General features: G+C 43.0%; 1 protein-coding gene and 1 pseudogene across 2 annotated transcripts; both read right to left on the bottom strand.

Moving 5' to 3' along the window:
* Positions 1–1,936: 1,936 nt before the first annotated feature.
* Positions 1,937–4,912, bottom strand: LOC309808232 (spermatogenesis-associated protein 31A6-like). The gene has a single exon (XM_082628301.1). The coding sequence runs from the start codon at positions 4,725–4,727 to the stop codon at positions 2,610–2,612; it is 2,118 nt and encodes a 705-aa protein (XP_082484427.1). The 5' UTR covers positions 4,728–4,912; the 3' UTR covers positions 1,937–2,609.
* Positions 4,913–17,920: 13,008 nt separating this feature from the next.
* LOC309808877 (centrosomal protein of 78 kDa-like) lies at positions 17,921–19,968 on the bottom strand (annotated as a pseudogene). Its single transcript has one exon. The product of its transcript is annotated as a centrosomal protein of 78 kDa-like (transcript).
* Positions 19,969–23,981: the final 4,013 nt, after the last annotated feature.

The following is a 23,981-nucleotide window of genomic DNA, read 5'->3' as shown; positions in this document are numbered from 1 at the left end:
CATTTCCCCATTTAGAGTAATGCTGACAGTGAGTGTCTGGTGGATCTCAGAGGGGCACAACTGATAATATATTTATCATGCTGCCAGTTTGCTAAGTGGTTTCATATTCACTAAGAAAGACTTGTCAATGGATACTGAAGAATAGATGTGAGGTCTCTGTGTGTTGTCTCTGGGTGAGATCTCTGTGTGAAGTCTCTGTATGAGGTCCCTTTGGAAGGTATCTCTGGGAAATCTGTTAAATCTGTGCTAGGTTTCTGTCTGAGGGTCTGTGAAGCAACATGAGGTCCCTGTGTGAGGCCTCAGTATGTGATCTCTGAGAAAGGCGTTTGTGTGAGAAGTCTCTCTTGAGAGGTGTGTCCGTGAAGTCTTTGTGTATTGTCTCTGGGTCTCTCCATTTCTTTTTTTCTTTTGGTCTCTCAATTTCTTGTCTTACTGTACCTTATGGAAGACGGAGCAGCAAGAGAAGGGCAAAGGGACTTGCTTCTTTCTGTTTTCTTGCTGTTCCAACAGCATCACCTGTCTGTGGCACTCTCCCAGCAGGAGCCAGGGGGGTCCAAGTCCAGCTTCCCCATATTCCCAGAACTCACTTCTGGGTGCCCCTGAGAGGACCCAGCAGCAGCCAGGCTCAGGTCCCAGCCCTGTCAACTCTTTCCTCTGGGTACTGACCCCTCCCACAAGTCCTGGCTCCACTCTCACTGTTCTGCCCATTCTGGAGGCTGCCTTGGGAATCGGGGCCCAGAGGTAGGGCCTGGCTCCAGGGAGAAACCAGGGGCGTGAGCAGTCCTGTGCTCACTCTGCCCCCTCCACCCCAGGTCACAGCATTTCCACGTGTTGAGGGGCCTGACAGGGATGGGGGATGGGGTCCATTTCTGTTGTCATCTGGATCAGGGGCATCAGCTGGAACAGAAATCTCCACAATGAGAAAGACACCACCTGGAGCTGTGTCCACCATGCGCCCTGCACATGGCAGAAAGCACCAAATCACTCTAGAGAAATTCTTCCTCATCTCCCTGCTTTTCCATATGGATGGGGGTCAGGAGACAAGAAAAGCTGTGCCAGAAGCAGATCAGTGGAACACTCCTGGATTGCACCCTGCCCCATCCACTTTGCACAGGTCACCTCCACACCACCACGAATCCTGTCTGATTGCTTCTTCACCTGCCAGGCTCTGGGGTGATCAAGGACTGGGAGACAGGCAAGGCTTACTACACAATCACAAGCCAGTCCCCACCTCTCCCCTGGAGCAGTCCTTGGGCCATGTGTTTATGTGAAGGTCACCAGACTAGGAGTCACATCCCAAGTTCCCTAGTCCTGGCTTTTACACCTATTGTTAGGTTATCCTTTCTAAAAGTCAAGAGGTGATGATGTGTAAGCTTATTAAATATAGTATTAAGAGATTCACCTTCCCTGATTTGCTTTACTTCTATAAGTTTGACCTTCTGTTTTGACCTAAAGGTGGTTTCTCTAGGTCTGTGATCTTAGAGTTGGAATAGGGTAGAGACCCTGGCGTGGGGCCATGGTGAGCTACTGGACCCTTAACTTTTCCTCCCCTTTAGGCCTTTAGATGGTGGTTGTATGTCAGGGGGCTGTTCTTTCAGAACTGCAATTTATGGGAATCTGGTACCACTTTGCCTCCTTCCTTGGATCCAATGATTTTTCTACACCTACATCCCACCCTAAATTCACAGTGTTTGACCATCAGATAGTTACTATCCACAGTCACACCCCTATTCCATTCATCCAAAACTCCTTCTCTAGGGTTAACATAGAGTGGAAGGTAGGTGACCCATGAACGCAGCCGTTCATTTATATGGGACTGGACTCAACACAGCCCTCAGCAGCCTCCCTGATACTCCCCCCACCTACACACACAGAACTGGAAATGCCATCCTTGCTGCTGCTCTAAAGTGTAGGAAAAACAGAGGTGGGGGAGGGTGATGCTGTACATTTTATTATGGCTAAGCTAAAAGGGGTTCATAGGGCATACCTCAATCCCAACCTTCATCAGAGAGAGAAGGAACTCTTAAGAGCAGATGTTGTATATTCCCTACCAAGAGATCCAGGGGCAAGATTTCTCCTGTTTCTGAACTCAGAGCCCATACTCTATTCCCCCCAAACTTCCATCCACTTGGCTCTGACACTTCCTGGAGCCTGAATTGGAATGTCCGGCCCTATCGTGTAAACCTATCCACTACAGTTGCATAAAGTTCAAAGTAGCATAGAAGGAGGAGAAAGACTGGTTGAACCAGATCCTTGGGTGTGGGTTTCATAGGTTTTTCCCATCTCATTGCTAGAGTAATTTTGGTCTGTGTAATGACAGTATCATAAGGTGCAATGAAGGGACACGAGACAAGGAGCAAGCTTGTGATGCTACTGTCCACCTCCCTCCATGCCCCTCCCTTCTAGAAGACAAAGTGCACGGCACAGACAGCAGCCATTACACTATGCTTTTATTAGGAAAAAAAAAAAAATATATATATATATATATACATGTATTGGGGAACATTAAATACCTTGGACGTGCTAAGGAGAAAATCATTCTCTCTACATGGACTGAATGTTTACTTGGAGACATGTCTTCCTACTAAAGGGAAGACTAAAGAAGGATTTTACTGTCGACCAGGCAAGACACCTCCCCAAAGATGACAATGCCTTGGACAGTGTTGATGGCGGGCTGGGGCACCTGGAATCCTTGGCCCATACTGGCAGGTACTAACTGGAAACAAACTCTTCTTGGGGGGCAAGGATGGGAGGCACCTTAGGCCCAGCTGCTCATCGTCGAACCTTACACTTTTCAAACTATGTTGGTGTCTGACTTCCCTTTCCCTGATAGAACAACTCTGGCCCTTGGAGGTGGCTTTATGACTGCAGGCTGTATAACCCATCATTCTCCGTTGCTCTGGGTAGGAGGTAAGCCTATGGCAGCAGAAACACCCACATACTGGGACTTGGAATTCCAGTTTGTGTTCATTTAACTTTGTGGCATGAAGTCCATGGTGAATTGCTCTTTTTTCTTCTGGGATCTGTCCAACAGCTGTCATGAGTGCCTGACCCTCAGCAGTCTCACTCTTCAAGATTGATCTGCTTTTGACTGATCCGTGACTCTGGGCAGTGGCTGATATGGGCTTGAATTTTTGCAGAGCATCTCGACCATTGACTTTTTTATTGGGGAAAATCCACTTTAAAAATAGCCTCATCCTTTTTCTGAAGAGGCTTTCTGGAGGGCTATGTTTCTTCTCTGGCATGAGCTGGAGACATCTGCTCCCAATAGAGTCTGTTATTCCCCTGACCTGGGCAGGGTGGCTCATACTTCCAGCTTGAGAGGTCCCTAATTCTTTAAACCTTTCTTCATGCTCTCCTGGTTTATGCCTCCTACAGTCCTCTCTTTTGTAAGTAGGGGCAATCATCTTGCTCTGGCTCTTCCATGAGTCTTGGAGTTTTGAAGTTTTGGGCTCCTGCTGCCCTAGGTTGCTCCTTTGGGCTTCCATAAGGCCACTTGGCTCCTGGGAAGCTAACCTGTCTCTGGTGGGGACTCTCTGGGGATGGCACTGAGGCACCTGAGAAGCCAAGTTGTCTGCAGCAAGGAACATGTGTTTGGGAAAGTCCTGAAGCTGGTTGTCTGACTGTACCTTTACTTTGGAGTTAAACTCACTGGCAACCCCCATGTTAAGGCATGGCTCACCTGGATGTTGGAAAACAGACATTCTAGGTAGTAGGAAACGTTTACTGGCCCCTGGCACCTCTAAACTCCTCATATGTACATTTGTGGTTTGGGATTTTGTCAACACTTTGGTTTCCAAGATAACACTAGACTGTGGTTGAAGAGCAGGAGACTCCTTGGCCTCCACAGCCTCCCTGGCCTCTTCACCTCTCAAAGATTGGGATCCTAAGTTCACCTCCATCACTGTTACCCTATGGCAGGGGTCTCCTGAGGCCTGACCACCACTCTCCTCCGTTGGCTCATTCCTGACCATTGCTGAACTTGGACCTGGCTCTAGGCTGTCCCTCTTGACCCATTCCACAGTCTCACTCTTCCAGGTTCTGCCCACAAGGCTGAGTGTGAGGGACTGAGAAGGTGGCCTGCCCTCCTGTCCAGTCAGAGAAGCCTTTGAGGGCCCATGGTAGTCAGCAGATGGAATCGCTCCCAGGGCACTCTGGATTTCCTTACACACAGTTGAGGGGACAAGGAGAGGCCTCTTCAGGGTAGGAACTGACTCTTCTGTTATCACCTTCTCTCCTGAATGAGCCTGAGGAGGTTTCTCCAGGAACTCAGCACACTTGACTGTTGAGTGGGACCCAGACACACAGGTGGCTGAAGGGGAAGAGGCAAACTGCAGAACGGTGGAGGGTTGGAGCTTTTTCCGCTTCAAGAGATTTATGGGCTTGAGGACCTTGAGGGGGAGGGTCCACCTGTGCTTTACCCAAAACCTTCTAATGTGTGCTTCCAGCACCTCTCGAGTGTCTGGATCAAGGAAGGAAACCCTACAGGAGGTGTTCATGCAGGGTTCCCAACCCTTCAAGCAGTATCTTCCACAGGCTCCAGCAGGCACTGCTTTGCACGTCTCACTAGGAGGGTCTTGACATGAGAGCTGATGAAAGTTGCCCTTGCCAGGAAGCCTCCCCAGGCAGCTATAGGAGAGCAGATGGGGCCAGGATGGCTGGACAGGACAGGCAGGGGTGGGCACCTGCAGCCCAAGAACCCTCCTCTGCCCCCACACTGACTTCATAATGCTCCTGCTCTCCCTCACCCTAGGGCTTTAGCCACGCCCTCCCATGGCTCCCCCTCCCAGGGCTGGGGTCACATTATAGGCTCTGGGAGGAAGGACGACCCAGGAGAGAAGGGGAAAGATTCTTTACCTTTGCAGAAGTGAAACCAGGTTGTGAGTCCCCTCCAGTTCTTCCAGGCAATCTCTGCAAGCTGGAAATCAGGAGACTGGGTCATGGTGGTGAAGGCAGAGGCCTAAGAGTCTTTCAGGAGGCTGAGTGCAATGGCCCTTTAGGGAAATCTTTGGAGGATTAGACTCTGGAGCCCAAGTATCAGTGTCCAAGGCCACATGTCCCTGACAGTGATGGTAAGTCTCACTTGAAAAGGGTTTGTCCTTTGCAAAGTGCCTTCACGTTAATTAACCCCTGTAGCCCTTACAACTGCCGTGTAGGGGAGAAAGGTCAGTGGTCATCACACAGAGGAATCTGAGCAAAGTTAAACAACTTGTCCACAGTTGGACTTGGAGGTCCCACTTCCCAACCCAGGCACCAATGGTCCACCACAGTCCACACACCCCATTTCTAGGTCCTCATGGCTTCATTCTAAGCACAAATTTCTGGGAAGTATCTGGGCTCTGATCTCCTTCCAACGAGCCTTCCCAAGGCTCTGTTTCCTGAAGAATAAGCTCTGCCACTGGCATCCTCAGAGACCGTGAAGCTGGGCCCTCAGGATTAGGAGAGATGGAAGCTAACTCTCGGGGGCACGCAGGACTGAATGGCAAAGGCTTACCTTTCAAAGATCCACTTTTCTTCCTACTCCTGCTCCTCCCCTTCAGCTCTACTTGATGCTGAGAGAGAAGAAGAAATGAGGGGCTAACACCCAACTCTCACTGTCATCTATCTAGGCAAGCTGTGTTCATGAACAACATGACTTTCTACATTTAACTAAAACTCTGTGGGGTTTTTTCCCCTTTTACTTATTTTTAAAGTGGATAAAAATATTTTCAGTTTTTCTTCTTTGAAGAGTGCAAAGAAGGATTTTTTTTTTTTTTTTTTTTTTTTTTTTTGCGGTACGCGGGCCTCTCACTGTTGTGGCCTCTCCCGTTGCGGAGCACAGGCTCCGGACGCACAGGCCCAGCGGCCATGGCTCATGGGCCCAGCCGCGCCGCGGCATGTGGGATCCTCCCGGACCGGGGCACGAACCCACGTCCCCTGCATTGGCAGGTGGACTCTCAACCACTGCACCACCAGGGTAGCCCAAGAAGGATTTTTTAAGTTTTAATCACCATAGATTTCTTCTGTCACTGTTCCTCTGATCAAGAAACACACACATTCTCAGACCTAAATGCCCACGTGAGCTTTGTCAGATAGGATTCTGCTTCCCAAGGCCAGACCTCCACTCCAGCCTCTTCTCTCAGGCTCTCAGGGGCTCAGCATTGCCCTTAGATCAGCCCCAACACAGAGGAAGGTCTCACTTGAGACACCCGCTGTGGGAAGGTGGCTGGTGAACCAGGGCTCAGGGGTCAGCCTTCCTGCAGAGATTGAACTCTTAGTAATCCAGTCCTTAACCATTAGTCACTGCATTGGGGACTTGCCCTGGAGCCCTCTACCATACCTGAACTCCTGGTCTACGATCTTAGGCTAGAAATCCTCATGCCCACTCTAACCCCTCTCTGGCCTGGCTTTTCCCTAGAAGGATGATGTTCTCTACTTTTCTGAGAGTTCCCATCTCAGGAGTCTCTCTAGGTGGTTTAGAAAAGTGGAAATAAGAATAAGAAAAAAAGAGATAATCTCTGCTGGGATTAAGCCAAAGGTTTCTTACCTTCCTGATGTTTCTATGTTTCCTAGGTGGTGCTAAGAATGGATTACTCTGGAAGCAGGGGAGTAACATTAGGAAGAGCCCCAGTCCACACAGGAACCCAAGGATGATATCAATCACCCAGGAAGTTGGGCTGGATCTCAGCCAGATAGCAACCGTGTTTTTCAAAGAAAAGAGATTCTCCATCTTCTGAACTGCATTGCTGCCCTCAGGCAACAGAGCACTGGGAGTTCACTTGATGGCAGAACCCCAGGCCTGCATCACAGAGCTGTGGCCTTGTCACAAAGGGCTCCTGAGTGTGGGGGAGGGGCAATAAGAGAAAGAGGCTGAATCACTGCCCTTCCTTCCCATCCAGACCCACAGACACCTGCACCCTCCTGGGGCTTCCAGATCCCTCCTTCCAACTACTCTCATCCTGTCAGAGAGACCTTAGTCAATTTTCTGTTCATTCCATCTGGAACCTGGTTCCTTCATCCATTAGAGACCTTTACTTGAGGCCCACCAACTTGATAACTCTTGAACATCTTAAGCTGACCCTGGAAGACTGGCTGTTTCACAGACATTTTTACTCAGGATTTCCTTTGTCCTCAGCTCCAACTTTCCCACGTCATGTTTGTGTCTTGTGTACACCCAGGGATAGAACTTGAATTTCTTTTACACTTATTTAGTTTTGTGAATTTTGAATAGTGTATGTTTTGCCTCATTTTCTATCAGAGGGAACTACACACAAAAATTAAAATAATTTATTTTTCAAAATTCATAAGTATGAAAGAATTATAAATAGTTATGTAATAGGGAAGAACAAATCTGACTCCACATCAGATCTTTTTTACTTTAATCTTTATGCTTTGTTGCCTGAGCTAACTCTGTCCATCCCTGTGACCCAGGCTGGCTCTGCACTTTTTGTAAAACAATGTTGCCTAGAGCCTGAAATATACAGGATAGCCTATTTCTAAGGCTCTGACTTTTAAGAGCCCATTCATGGAGATAAAAAGTTGCAGAACAGAGAAGAATAATTGTTTTGTTGGCGGTTTACAGGAACACGTGACCTGACCAGGATCTGACCCATCTGGCCAGCTGCTAGAGCCAAGGATCCAACACCAAGATATTTGCAACAATTAGCCATGCCCCTCCCTCACCTTGCCTTTAAAAAGGCTTTGCTGAAAGCCTTCAGGGAGTTTGGGGTTTTTCCTGGGCATGAGCCACGTGTCTTCTTGCATGGCACTGTGTAAACCTTTCTCTGCTCCAAACTCTGATGTTTCAGTATTTAGCCTCACTGTGCATCAGGCACACAGACTTGCATCTGGTAACAGTTAAACCTTCAAATGATATTTTTGTAAGTTTGTAGTGTTTATAATTCTGGAGTTAGTAAACCTTTAAACTGCACAAAAACTTTTGGGACACACTGCAAACACGCACACACACACGTACTCATTTTCCTTAACCAATCTAGTACTTTCAAATCCAATAATCCATAATTTTCTACTTAAAAAAAAATCGTTCATATGTTGTCTCAACCCAACTTCTTAGTTTGCAACGATAAGACAGTCCCCACTCTCCAGATAAATTTTGAATCCATTAGGGCTGCTATAACAATATACCATAGACTGGGTAGATTAAAGACAAGAGACATTTATTATCACAGTTCTGGAGGCTGGGAAGCCCAAGATCAAGTCACCAGTATGGCCACCTCGTAGTGAGAGCTCTCTTCTTGGTTCACAGCTGGAGCCTTCTCTCTGTATCCTCATATGATGGGAGGAGGCTAGAGATATCTCTGGAGTCTCTTTTATAAGGCACTAATCCCATTCATGAAAGCTCATAAGCACTTTTGCATGGCCCGGCCTCCTATCTTTAAGAGGTAGGATTTCAACATGTAAATTTTGAGAGAACATTAACATTCAGACATGTGCACGCATTCTATACCCGGAAGCTAGGAATGGGTTAGGGTGAGCCAAGGTCCTGACCCTAAAGGGCTGTAGGGTGAAGAGTAGGACTAGGGGTCAAACCCTTGGGGCTGAGCCAGGTCTTGAGCAGCCTCTTCAGCTATCCCTAGTGTGTTATGTATGTATTCTCTTTTCTGAGTGTGCCTTGCCTTTCCTGCCCCATCCTCCCAGGCCCCTGAAGCTTCAAGTCCAGCCTGAACCATATAGAAAGGGAGCTTTGAGTCTTACACAAAATTCCCTTATGACACCACTTCCTATCCCTTAGCAGTAACACAAGATTCACTGAAGGATTCACATGGTAAATATGTCTTAATGCCCCATGAGGGCTTTAAAATAATGTGTATTCTCTGCTTGTTGGTCATAATTTTATACAGTTTTAGTGGGAACGTGGGCATGTGAGTTTATTTGGCTATATTGCCATGAATGTGCACTTTCACAAACATATCTCCTACATCTACTATTGTTCCTACAGTCTTTTCCTCCCATGTGATATTCTCACCTTAATTCAACCTTTTATCAAAATTTAGACTTAGGTCTGTCACCATGTGGACATGCTTTGTAACAAAATAGCTTCAACCGAGGAGGTCAGTGGAAGGCCTGGACCAGCTATCTTGGTTCCATGATAGTAAGCAAAGGATCGCAAACTCCCATGTTAAGCTTAAGCAGAAAGCAAAGTTTAGTTAAGCATAGGTACACTCTCAGAGAGGGAGAGAGAGAAGGAGAGAGAAAGAGCAGGCTGTTTCTGAGAACAGGCTATTTCAGCGAAGTGAAGCAAGCCCAAAGCAAAGTATATCGAAGCAAAGGTACACTCTCGGGGTGGGGGGGGATGGGTGTACTGTTTCTGCAAATTGAAAGCAGCATTCCTATAAAGGCTTACGAGCGCTTTTAAGGAGCATTTTGCAGAGAGGTGGGGGTGAGTGACAAGGATCATTATTTGATTGACAGTCCTGAGCTATGGAACAAGTTTTCTGCTGCGCATGCTCTCATCCTTGAATCCCCAAGAAATGCCTACTGGGTGGGGGGAGGGGCAAAACCACATGTAGTTTATTGTAATTATGGTATAATGAGTTTGGATTTACTATAGGTTATACGCCTGTCTGGTCTGGGCATGCACAGCCTGGAGAAGTCCCCTTGTGTTACTGTGCCTCTCTTTAACAGGATAAGCTGCCCACCACCCGACCATAGTTTCTCCCGTTCTGGGTGGAGTCAAGGGAGAGTCCCCAGATGGCTGGGTGTGACTCAATTTCTTCTTCTTGTCTTTCTCACCACTGTCACCTCCTTGCTGCTAATGTCTGACTAACTACCTAACAGGTCTTCCTTGCATTCATATTTGCTCTCTAAATTTTCTCTATTACTTTATTTTCAATATGTTTTGTTTGATGGGGGTTTTTTTTGAAATTTAAAAATCTTATGATAACATTTACCTTGATTTATTTAATTATTGTTCTACTGTTATTGATTTCTGCCATCTTATTTTATGCTTTATTTTCTACATTTTCTTTATTGTTTCTTTTTTTCCCTTCTTTGGCATCTTCCATTTTACAGGTCAAGGGTACTTATGTTTGTTTGACATTTGGGAATTTTTAGTATTGTAATGGTTTTATATCTTGAATTATGTTAATTTTCTCCTCAATTTCTTACCCGTGGATGAAAAATGTTCCCTGCCATATCAGTAGACAAAGGATGTTGCAGTCATCAAGTCAGATGTCAAAGCAGGAACCCTCAACTGTGCACCTTGAGGGGATTCGGGATGGAGAAAAACAGGGTACTGGTTCTAGAGTTAAGGTGCATATCAAAGGAATGATTTCACGGAGCCCAGATTCTTTCATCTTCTCATACATAGAAAAGTGCTAAAGTCCTTAACTTGAGAGGTCTAGTTTTCTTTAATTAATAGTAATCTTTTGATGTTCTGACTACCTGGTTTTTGTTGACTCCTCCCTTAGGTCTTCTGAGCAGTTCCTCAGAGTGATCTGACAGGCTGTGTTCTGGGCTTAAGTCCTCAGAAAATCTGCCAAATAAAACATAATTCTCCTTTTGGGTTGTGCATATTTTTCAGTCAGCAGTCTTGGCAACCAATGAAGGGGCCCAGAGCAGACTTTTCTTCTTTGCCTGAACTCTATGAGGATCCAGAGTCCTGGCACCAGCAGAGGCTTCTTGGGCCTGTCCGCTTTCTCAGAGAGTCCAGACGAATTTGGGTGAGTATCTCCTGGTTCTTGGATCTCCAGTTTTGGTTGATGATCCTAAGTTTTATTCAGTGGTGTTAAACTCTTCTCTTGAGTAGTAGGTTATCCTTGAAACTTGGTTTCAAGAAGAAGTACCTGGGTCATCCTCAGTGAAAGACACTGGGAAGATTTTTACTCAGTTTAAACACTGAGAGCTTAACCTCGGTAGAAAAACACTGGGAAGACTTTTGCTCAAGTGGGTTAGCCTCACTTAAAAGACACTGGGAAGATCTTGCTCAGTTTAGACACTGCGTGGTTTATCCTCAGTTGAAAGACTGGGGAGACTTTGCTCAGGTGAAAGACACTGAGTAAAAGTTGGACTGGGTAATTAGGTGGAAGACTAACCTGTCTTCCTTGAATTGGCTACTTTAATAGAGTTTGTCAAAATAAAAGTGATCTTCACAAATTGAACTCAGAATGGGGAACTTAGCTTTCAATACAAAAGGAAAAGGAACAACAACAGATTTCCAGCCTCCAACGGATATCCTGGCCAGGTTTATGTACATACAAAATTTACATTTACAAGTGCTTATTTTCTTGGGACTTAAAGAAAATCTTGCCCTAAAAATGACTAAGATAGGACTCTTTTATTGCATATGCAGTTAAGTTAGAAAAAGCTGGCTTGATAAAAACATCTTTTCAGAATTCTGACTTCAAAAAAACAAAAGGCTTTCTAGGGGAAACTTGCATTTCTCTTCCTGTGTCTTTGAAACGTTAAGTGTTCTGATATTCTTCAGTGTGTGTGTGTGTGTGTGTGTGTGTGTGTCTTGAGAACTTGGTCACTACCATCCAAAAGTACTTATATGGTGTACATTTGCCAATTTCCTCACGTCCATTGTGAAAGGAGTTCCCTATTCCTAAGAAAACGGACCTATGTCCGACTGACACAGAAGATGGAGATTTATCCCAGTGCATTTATATATGTATATCTATTAAATTTATGTATATATATATAATGCCTAATGGAAACATCTCAGATGTTCTATTTGGTATTTTTCTTTAATTTTACTTATAAAATTGTGACCATTTTTAACTCAAAAGAGGAGAATTTTAAAAATTAATTAAGGGCTTCCCTGGTGGCACAGTGGTTGGGAGTCCGCCTGCCGATGCAGGGGACACGGGTTCGTGCCCCGGTCTGGGAAGAGCCCACATGCCGCGGAGCGGCTAGGCCCGTGAGCCATGGCCACTGAGCCTGCGCGTCAGGAGCCTGTGCTCTGCAACAGGAGAGGCCACAACAGTGGGAGGCCCGCGTACCGCAAAAAAACAAAACAAAACAAAACAAAAAAAATTAATTAAGAAGACATCCTCAGTAGTCTAAGGTTCAGAGTGACTTGGCAGAGAAAATTGCTGAATGGTTAGATAATAGTGCTGGTGTGCTTGGCTATTGTAACACTTTACATTTGAGTTTCTCTTCCTTGAAATTACAAGAACTATATGACTCAAGACAAAGATTGATAATTAGGAATATTCTGCTTGCTTTATTTTATTTATTTTTTTTGTTGTTGCGGTACGCGGGCCTCTCACTGTTGCGGCCTCTCCCGTTGCGGAGCACAGGCTCCGAACGCGCGGGCCCAGCGGCCATGGCCCACGGGCCCAGCCGCTCCGCGGCATGTGGGATCCTCCCGGACCGGGGCACGAACCCGTGTCCCCTGCATCGGCAGGCGGACTCCCAACCACTGTGCCACCAGGGAAGCCCCTCTGCTTGCTTTTCATAGAGCCTGTTGAAGAACATTTTCATTATTTGCAGGTCATAGGAAGGAACCTTCATGATCTAAGTTTTGAACAAGTAGTGTGGCAACACAAAGCTATGACTTAAAAAGGAAATGTGAAATGACCTATTTCTTTTGGCCTCTCAATCCAGATATCTGTCAGTAAAATGAGTCACTTTTCAGTCAAATGGGTGGTCAGCAATATAATTTTTTATTGGGAAGCTGAAAGACACCATTGCCAAGCAGAGCACCTGCCGTGTTCACATCTATATTTGAGCATCTTTCGTTTTCCCAAGGGGTGCAAGTGAAGAGAAGGCAGGCAGAGAAATGCACTTGAATAAAGCTTTTCAAGATGGATAGAACAGAGAGCATTCCCAGAGGCGGGTCAAGTTCAACCCAAGAACAACTCTCTCAGTGCTTTCACAACTAGGTAAAATACAAGACCAGTAGTAACTCAGCTCTCGAATCAGTGCTGAAATCCAGCAGAAGGTTGTTAATATTGATACGGTAAACATACATCAAATAGGATTACTGAATTTTTCTGAATCCAACTGAACTCCCAGGATTGTTTGGTTTCAAAGGCTGTTGGGCTCAAGATGCATTTGGTTTTAAATAATCCTTCCTAAAATGTTCAGCTTTCAGTCTAATATGATTGAAACCCAGCTTGAGTGTGTCTTATAATACACTGGACTGGAAAGACTATGGGCATTGAATTATTCAAAACATGGCAGGCGAAGGAGTGATATGTGGGGAGGATGTGATCATAGAAATGAGTGAGACTTGATATGTCTTGTTATCTCATTTGATTTACCTGTTAGAACTCTTCCAAATATTAGAGGAAAGAATTCAATATCAATTTTCACCCGTCACGTTCCACACTTCCATGATGAATGAATGTCAAATTTGACCACAGTTTTCTGTACCACCTGCTCTGAAATAATATTTCTGGGCCTTTATTAAAAAGGTAAAATTTTCATTGAATTTCCAAATATGATTCTGCAGTGGCTAATTCAGCTTGTTTTATTAGTAAGCAAGTTCTGATGAGTAATACTAATTTAATAAGCCTGCATGTGAGGTTAAAGTGTCAACTATTCCCGCCGAAGGTGATGAGATATGACTGTGATGTGGTGGTAGGGCACTCACCTTCCTGAACGAACCCTGCGAGCACACAGTTCTTGGGAGAAACCAGTACAAATCTGATATCATTGTGCATGTCTCCTGTAGCAGTGGAATGCACACACATACAAACATGATCATGGGTGAAAAAACACACATGCGCACCTTAGAGGCTTACATTAATTTCTGAATATAGTTCTCCGGAAAGAAAAAGCTTCACTGATGATTTGTATTTTTATAGTTTATTGTTTTATCCATACTAAAACACTTCATGAAATCACTTCCTGCTTTGTTGTCCATGGAATCCTTTCCATTTTGAGATGCTAAATATAAATCGAAATAATGATTATAGTCCTTGGCCATGAAAGACTAAGTTACAGAGAACCCGGTGACTGGAGGTCAGAGCTGCCACGGAATTATTCTCTGCTCCAGAGACCATCAGAATATCACTGTGTACCCACTTAAGGATAGAATGCTGCTATTGAGAAACGAGCTCTCTTTTATTTCTACTAAAAGGAGAGAACAGTAGGGGACCTTGGCTGCGCGAGTGTATGAGACGTTCTCTGTTTTGTACAATAAGCCAAAAACAATACATGAAATAGCCTTACGCCTTTTGTCTTTTGTACCCAGCTCCTTCCTGTATTGCTCCTGATCAATTACACTTACATCAACAAGAGTTGCTTGAACATTTTGACAGTTATGTTCCCCATACCCTGAAGCATTTTTAAAGGGTTACTGAGATAAAGCTATTTCAAAAATACTCCCTCCAAATTTTTTCAGGGTGGCATCAATGAAAGTAACTTAGAGGAAAAAAACTTGAGTTCCTGGCCTACCACTCTAAGGCCAGGCAAGCATAAACCTTCAGAGCAAAACCTAAGTTTGCTCCCAGTTGAGAATTTGGTTTCCATGGTCTTATATAAAAAGTATATGGAGACTTTAATTCCCTATAAGCCCTTTCCAAAGAGTGAATACAGTTCATCATTCGTAAGAGATGATGAAAGTTACAATTTTGTTGAATAGGTGGAATATATATTACATATAATATACATATTTATTTTTAATATATATATATATAATATATATATAAAGTTACTATTCAGAGTCCTAAAACGTGGATTTTTCTTACTTACCAAGAATGAACAGTAACTTGATCTCTAAACAATAAAGCACCTGGTCATAACAGAATCATAACAAATATTTGATATCAGAATGAATTCACTGTTCAGGTGTAAAGAGGGAATAGCTTCAGTTTTCCTCTTTCGTGCACCCCATTATTGCATCCTGGACAGAGGGGATTTTCTTGATTTTAATCTAAAGGAGAAATGGTCACTTTTGTTGAGATGGAAATTGACCACCTCAGTAGGCAGAGGCACTGTTTTTATTTGGCTGAATTCATGTTTCTAGTGATAATTCAAGGTGTAATAGGGTTTTCTCAGCCACTCCAAAATCTGAAAATGATAAGCATCTCACCAGAGTTTCAGGATGGCCCATTACCTATGCTGTGGAAAGGATATTCAAAATACCATGCTTCATCAATGTCTTCTTTGACTTATTAATGAATGGACAACTACTGAGTTAAGACAGTGTCTTATCCTTGCTTCAAAAAATAAAAACAAAAAACCCCCACAAACACAAAAAAAACTGTTAACAATGAAAACTTATTATGCCAGGCCTTAGTATGGCCTGACTTGGAAATTTAGTTTCAGAGGCTTTTGTGAATATACCAAGGAAAGAGGGCCTAGGTGTATCTTATTCCCACAGGCCGCCAATAAATATTTGCTTAACGGACAAAAAATTAATATATAGTATAGGAGAGAACCTGACAGATGCTTAACATTATTGAGTGATAGCAACGCCCAAACTCATCTGTGATCAAACACTATGAAAGTATCCTCCTAAGGATAAACTTATTACAAATAAGAAGTGAAAATTCAATTATGCAGATACTTTCAATGTCAGCTCTGATATGCAAAAAGCATGGAAGTTGTCACTGTATCTTGTCCTTACAAGATAATGCTGTACAAAATGAAAATCAGTGACTTTTCTCAGACGTGATTAATAAAACATGTAACTATGAAAGAATTTTCAAACGGTAATTATGTATGTGTATATATGTGTCTCTGAAAAATCTGTGTCAAAGAAAACTGAGGCTATCAGTATAAACTTACTTAACTTCTATCTCTTCTTACCTTTATTTCCTCCCAAACTTACCAGTATCCATCCAGCTCGAAGGATACAAGTGATTTTTATATACTGTGCAAGGTTTTTTTTCTTATTCATATGTCCATGTTTCCCCAATTCTCTAAATTGTTATCTACATCTTCAGGATCTCCTTTATTGGTTCCTTCATTTCAACATATAAAATATGTCCTTCTCATTCTAAAAAAATTCTTTTTTGCTAATTATTTTCTCTTTTCATCCAAACTCCTTGAGAGTAGCCTATTCCCACTGTCCTCACTAGCCCCGCCTGGCCCCGACAGGCAGCCCTACACCCTCAGTTTATTGCCATCTGGCTTTTTGTCCACCACTTCACTGAACTGCTCTAAGGTCACTGGGGACCTAACTGCCCAAATCCAATGGACACTCACATTCTCTGAAGGATGACACTGTCATCTACTTCCTCCTTCTTGAAACTCTATCACCTCTCTCTTTCCCAGAATTCTTTCTCTGCTTATTACTTAAACGTTGTCAGTACTCACAATTCTCTGAAATCTCATCCATTTTCATGATTTTAATGACTGCTGATATGTGCTGATGACATTCAAATTTTTATCTTTCCATGTCTTCACGTGCATGTCCAGTTATCTACCAGTTTGTCTTCGGAATTCTACAGGTGCTTTCAAATTCTACATGTCCAGAACTAAAGTCTTTTCCCCACTTCAGTTCTTTATCCCCTATATCCAAACTCAATGATACCACCACCCAACCTTAGTCACACAGATGGGGGCTCAGCCTCCGCCTCCTACTTCTTCCTTACTTCCCAAGGTCAAGTCTTGCTGGTAATTTCCTAAATACAATTAGAACTTACTTCCTCCCTTCATCTATACCTTATTTCAGACCCCTTTCTTCTTGCCATAACCTGGTCTAGAAGTTACGAAATTGCTGTTTGGTGGAACCAGTTGTTAAGACATTCTATTAAAAAAGGACTCTAGGGTCAAATAGCTTTGAGGATGGCTGTGTACCATACGCCTGCTGTGACGATCCAGAATGAACATTAGCCTACAGCAGCCCCGAGAAGCTGTACAGTAAAGGAACCTGATTAACTTTCCTTAAGCCAGGTTCTCCCTTCTGCCGGTCTATAAACCTTTCAGTAGGGACAGGAGAGGAGGTGGCAGCGTGAAAATCCCACTTGAAAATATAAAGCACTGCTCCTCAGAAGAGTGGGGCATAATTATCTCCAGGCTTCTTCAGATTCCTCATCCATACTGACGTCAGTGGTCTAAAATGCCACCTGAACTTGTCCTTTCCATTCTTAGCTATTTTCTGAGGAAACCAGCTCCACGCACATGGATGGTTAAGACCCGCTCTCCTCCTCCTCGCTGCCTCCTTTAGGGGCACTTGCCGCTGCCTGGGGACACTGCACTGATCCTCCAGAGCCTGTGCCTGTGGCTCTGTGACACACCCCTCGCACACTCACGGCTCTGGACTTCCGCTGTCCACTCTGCCTTGAGTATCCTTGCCTTTCACCGGCTGACTCACCAGTTTCTCACGAGTCCTTTAAGACTTAGCTTAGGGACTGCCTCTTTTGATGACTTTTCTTTGCCTCATGGCTCCCCCTCTTCTTCCACAAACACTGACTAAACGCCCTGAATATGCCCGTCACGGCAGGTCACGTGCAGGATGAGACATCTGTGCGTCTTCCCCTCTCACTCCACTGCTAAAGGGCCAACACTACATCTTGCTCGTTGTTTCACTCCTCTAACACTCAACCCATGACTAAGGAACTAACTAGTACTGTAGTAGCCCTCTTAGTAACAATCAGGCAGGACCTTCTACCAGAAATCTGACACTCCAGCTTTTCTCTGATCTCACCTTTCACTCTGATTGAACTAAAGACTTATCTGTACATGTTTTACCAGGGAGACATCATTTAATCCAGAGATGTGTCATCACATACTCTTACATACTCTGCCATTTAAAAGTTCTGCTCAGATGGGGGAAGGAGACAGGTGTGCTTTCTGACAGCCCCACTGTTTTTGCACTTTTACTGGTCACTGGCTTCTCTCAGTGCCTTCCTTAAACCCTTCTTCTCTTAACAAGGAAACAGGATAACAAAGTAATTAAGAGCCTGGTTACAGCCTATGTGTGAACAGAAACATAACCGAGGACATAGAGAATAGACTGGCGGTTGCCAAGGAGGAGGGGGTGGGAGAGGGTTGGATTGGGAGTTTGGGATTAGCAGATGCAAACTGGTGTATATACAGGATGGATAAACAAAAAGGTCCTACATGCGACTTCCCTGGTGGCGCAGTGGTTAAGCATATGCCTGCCAATGCAGGGGACATGGGTTCAAGCCCTGGTCCGGGAAGATCCCACATGCCAGAGAGCAACTAAGCCGGATGTCACAACTACTGAAGTCCAGGCACCTAGAGCCCGTGCTCTGCAACAAGAGAAGCCACCACAATGAGAAGCATGTGCCCCTCAACTAGAGGAAGCCCGCGTGAAGCAACAAAGGCCAAACACAGCCAAAAATAAATACATACATACATTTATTTTTAAAAAGTGCATGTATTTAAAAAAAACCCAAAAAGGTCCTACTGTAGAGCACAGGGAACTATATTCTATATCCTGTGATAAACCGTAATGGAAAAGAATATGAAAAAGAATGTACATAAATGTGTAACTGAGTCACTTTCCTGTACAGCAGTAATTAACACAACACTGTAATTCAAGTGTATGTCAATAAAAAATAAAATTTAAAAAAAATGCCAGAAAAATGGTCACATAAGGGGAACTTCCCTGGTGGTCCAGTGGTTAAGACTTCGCCTTCCAATGGAGGGGGTGAGGGTTCAATCCCTGGTCGGGGAGCTAAGATCCCACATGCCTTGAGGCCAAAAAACCAAAATATAAAACAGAAGCAATACTGTAACAAATGCAATAAACACTTTAAAAATGGTTGACATCAGAAAAAATCTTTAAAGAAAAAATTCACATAAATCAGAAACAAATGAAAGATAATAAAGTCCATACATTAAAAAAAAAAAAGAGCATGGGTTCGGGTCACATTGCAACTTCCCACTTACTTATAGCTGTGTAATTCTGGGCAACTCACATAATGTCTCCTCAGACTGTTCATCTATAAAATGGGGATGGTAAGAGTTCCCTACCTCAGAGCGTTGCTGTAATCCATAAACACGGTTAAGTGCCTTGGTAAATGTTTGAGGCTCTCTGGTTATTATGAATTAAAATATGTCAATGGCTTCTGGCCGTGTGATTTATATAATAGTTTGATGTTTAACCAAATGGTAAAACTATTCCATTTATTATTCCCATCTCTTTTTAACCCTTAGCCTGCTTTGTTGTTTATGTTTTCTCCCACCACAGAGTGCTAGTTCCAGGAGAGTAAAGGCTTTATTTTGTTCACTGCTGAAAGCAACAGCACCCAGAAAAGTACTGTACATATGAAGCCCTCAGTAAACACTAGCTGAATGAATGGTGCAAAGTGTTACAAGGAAAAGTACACCAAAACTTTCATTATAATAAAAAAGTATAGATAAAAAAATCTTTCTCTAATGGCTTCCAGTCAAGTAACTGAAAACACCATATGCTATAATAAAAACATAAGTAATTTATGAAAATTTGAAGGCAAAAACATAATTTTAAAAGATTTAGACCTATGTTAGGCGTGATAGAGTATGGATGCTTTCTTGAAATTCACAATCAGATCCAAGAGTATCACTTTCAGACTGTTCTAGTAGACTGAGTTTACTTTTAGTTGTCTTTGATGAAACAGTCACTATTCTACTCTCTTTCTTAACAGAAATGTGTTTTTTCGAAGACTCACTTTTAATTGGTTTATTAACCAAAGAATTATTTTGCCCAATTCCTTTGCTTTTCTGCTTTACAGGTGAGTCAGAGCAGGAATGCAGGTCCTTCCCAGGTTGTTTCTTAGCAGAGTAGTTTTTGGTCTATTCACCTGCTTTGCTCATTTTCTCTGAAGAAGACCTGCTATTTCTAGATAATTCCTCTTCTTTTCTTTGACTTCCAGTTCCAGAAATGACATCTGCTGAAGGAGAACATGTTCTAGCAATGAAATCTTCAAAAGACTCCTGCCGCTGCTCTGTGACTGGCACCCCCAGGTTGTCTTTGGAAGTTTCTAAGGCCTCCTGAGTAGACGCTGGGACACGGAAGGAGTCGAGAGGCAAAGGAATCCTAGCATCACCTGTAATTTTCGGAAAGTGGAGGGGAAGACAAAAGACAAGACAAAAATTCAGTGATGAACAAAGCCAACCATTAAAAAGTAGAGTTCAAAACTTCAATGTTACTCTGTAATCTTATTATTAACACAGTCAATTGATTAATCAGAAGATTTCAGAGCCAGTTTTTTTTGTAATTATATCTTGCCAAGTGATTCTCAGCTTAACCTAGCTACATCCAAGGCTATGTCCGCTACGTTTTCAGACTTTGGTGATTGGGGTAGTTATTACCCATTTCCTTTCCCTCACTAAAAATAAAACCCTATTCTGTAAGATAATTAATTTCTTTGCTATCCTCCAGGCACATGTAAACCGTATATAGTTTGTGACCAGACTGTGTTCTCAAGCTGTCAGTTCCCAAGGCCACTCTGAGATTGGCTGATGGGGGCTCCAAGTAAGGCTAGAGGAAAAGCTGACAGGTTTTCCCCTCCCATTCCCATAACCAGGTGATTCACTCTAATATGTTACCTATTAGCTATGTCTGGATTACTTATTTTAAAAATTATATCAGTATGTGTACCTTCATTAGTGTTCCTTCATTGTAAGCTGACTGAATACAAATAGAAACCTAGATAAAATATGAACAGAACAGACATTTATACAATTTAAAATCTGGAATATTTTCTCTAATGTCTTCTTTCTTCATTAAGGATAGTTTGCTTTAACTCATAAATTTTCTAAAGAACTTCCAGTCTCCTTATTTACAAAAGTACAGTATCATGAAATGGGCACACATTTACTAATCTCAGATTTGGAAAGGACTCCAGAGTCTTCTAGCTCCCGAGCATGTGAACTATTCGAGACTGATCATTATTGTTTTCTCCCTGACTTGGTCATTTCCTTTTTGCTAATCACTCTTAGAATCATTAAGTGCTGTTCTGTCCATTTACTTGGCTATTTTGCATTTGTTATGGGGCACTCTGTTTTGATTCTGATTTTCCTTCTTCAAGTGCCTTCTTTTCTTCTTTAGGTGGACTACTAACAGTAGAATTCACCTGGGGACGACCTAGTAAATGAAAATCTGACTGATCTATACCAGCCATTTTGGCCAACTGCCCAAGCCTAGACGAGAGGAGGAAAGGAGAAAAGACAAAGGTTATTATAATCACAGAAGAGCAGTTTAGATTTCCCCAGACCTACAATCATGAAATACTTCTAAAATCTTTTTTTTTTTTTTTTTTGCGGTACGCGGGCCTCTCACTCCTGTGGCCTCTCCCGTTGCAGAGCACAGGCTCCGGACGCGCAGGCTCAGCGGCCATGGCTCACGGGCCCAGCCGCTCCGCGCCATGCGGGATCCTCCCAGACCGGGGCACGAACCCTTAGCCCCTGCATCGGCAGGCGGACTCTCAACCACCCCGCCACCAGGGAAGCCTTACTTCTAAAATCTTAAAAGCCAACATCCTACTCCAGACTACAAGCCTCTCTCTCCCCCAAATCCTCAGCCCTTTCCAGATTCATCCTCTAGGAGACATCCCACTGTCTCACTAGCAGCTTCAATATGTACCGTGCACCCTGTCCACTGCCTGTCACACCTCCATTCCCACACTTCTTTACCACCTTTCCTCCAGTTTCCAAGAATGTGTTTGTTCCTTCCTTCCCAACACCAACACCAATTCATTCACTGACAAAACACCGCTCCATCAACTATCAATCTCCACTTCCCTCTTTCAGCAAAATTGCTCCCGGTTGAGAACCACTGACCTATATCTCCCCTGCAGATTAATAATCATTTTTATGTCTAAGGCAAAGATAACTTTAATTCAAACTTATCAAACAAGCAAAAGAAGTGAAAGATAGGAAAATTCTTATGCATTCCCGACTATTTTCAATGAAAACTGCCTTTAATTTAGTCTTTACAAAACAACTATACCTACTAATTACTCTGTCTACAGGTTACTCTTTTATAATGGGCTCCCCACTCTACCAAAGCAGGCTTCCCTATTTGCATTTCTTAAAAAATTTAATTCCTCATTTTAAAACGTCAACTATATTACCTATAATTACACTAAATTTGGCTAAATATAGCCACGTAAGTGATGAAAATTGCTCCAGTTCCTCAGCAAACTACCATTAGAGTCGCAAAGAGAAGAATGCCAGGAAGAGAAATGAACTAACCCAGCATCTTTAAGGAGAACCAGGAAAGCATGGAACTTCTGAAGAGAATTCTCAGTGCTGCCCAAAACACCTTCATCATCCAGGATCATGCTTGTCAATGAGTGGGCATGAAGGGCTTCAGACAAAGAGAAAGTTGTGTTTCTTAACTGGGCATTTTCATGTTCCAGCTATACAAGAAGACTGAAAACGTCTGACATGATTTTTTCTCATTGTCATCAAAAGTAGTCTTGCCTTGGGCTTCCCTGGTGGCGCAGTGGTTGCGAGTCCGCCTGCCGATGCAGGGGACACGGGTTCGTGCCCCAGTCCGGGAAGATCCCACATGCTGCGTAGCGGCTGGGCCCGTGAGCCATGGCCGCTGAGCCTGTGCGTCCGGAGTCTGTGCTCCGCAACGGGAGAGGCCACAACAGTGAGAGGCTCACATACCGCAAAAAAAAACCCAAAAAAACAACAAACAAACAAACAAAAAGTAGTCTTGCCTAGTTTCAAGGAACAAAACTAAAACACTCAAAATGTAATTAATTTATAATTAATGTAACCCTCCGCCAGTAAAGACAGAGACCTTATCACATAATAACCAAAACTCACAGGCACCCAACAAAGTTTCCTATATAACACTTAGGTGGTATATAAATAAACCCAAGCTACCGTTTTATTAATGATCTTTCACAAAAGATCACATTTCTAACTGGTTCAATTCATAATGGAGCCTCATTCCACATTAGAAAATGACCTGCTTTAAGTTTCCCTTAAATTAGAAAGTGAGTTATAGAATCTGATTTGAACAAAACATATTACAACTCTGCTGAATGTTAAGAATTAACTTTAGTGAGTAAAATATCTAATGCTTACGTTTAAAAGTCCTAAATCATACCCAACCCAATTTATTAAATGTACGATCACCAATATTTTCTTTGGCTTCTTCAACATATTCACCCCCGTGCACTCCTCCCCTTCTGCTCATCATCTACGCACTTAAAACCCCCTGTAAGCTCAACTCTCGTATTTCTCAGAAAGGCCGTTAATGTTCATGATGCCCCTTTTGCCTTACATGAGCAGGTGCTCAACATTTATTGAATGAGTGTCTGCCAATCCAATGGATGCACTTTCAAAAATTCCTCCATACACTCACCCTGTGATAAATTATATTTAGATAGAACTTTTTAGATTATGCCCTGCTTTCATGCACATTACCTAATGTAATTCTCATAGTATATATTTTTATCTTTCATTGCATTCTTAGAAGTTTTCCAATATCTTAAATTTATTTCAATGATTCACTTTCCTAATTCATTGCCAGGAGAGTCTCATCATGTCTTTTATGTTACTGTATATACAATACATGCACAGAAGGTGCCTTCTTGAATCAAAGAATCATGAACAGGAAATAAGCTAATGTCATATAAAAGCACACACACATACACAAAACCAGATTTTCACATCTTTAAAAACATGCTTTCTGGAATATAGATCATATGATCACTAAATACCAGTACATGCAAAAGTCCATATGATACCACCAATTTGCAACATATTACAGTTCTAAAGCTTACAAAATATGTGTATATGGCTTAAAATCAAATCAAAATAAAACCAAAACACTCTCAAAAGCAGATGAAACGTGTTTACCTCACTGACTCGTCTATCAGCCTTCAGTCTTATTACTCTTTCCTCCTTTAACTGCTTTAGGCACTCCTCCAGGGTTTCCTAAGCAAACAGAGTCAATATTATAACTAATTCATAGTATAATATCCAAAAGCCTTTCCAGCTATTGGTCTCATCAGGATTTAGGGGCAGAGGCAGAAGTGAACTCAGATTTTAGTCTGCTACTGGTCATATCATACCATGCCAGTGAAATGAATGATCAAAATCTATCAAATTTGCAAAGATTTATTTAAATTCCACTCTTTCCAACATAAATTTGTGGCAGCCCACCATAA

This window comes from Mesoplodon mirus, assembly GCF_964341445.2.
Source record: "Mesoplodon mirus genome assembly, chromosome: 7".
Classification (NCBI taxonomy): domain Eukaryota; kingdom Metazoa; phylum Chordata; class Mammalia; order Artiodactyla; family Ziphiidae; genus Mesoplodon; species Mesoplodon mirus.
Note: the sequence above shows the minus strand (reverse complement) of the source record. Positions and strands in the feature narration are given on the sequence as shown.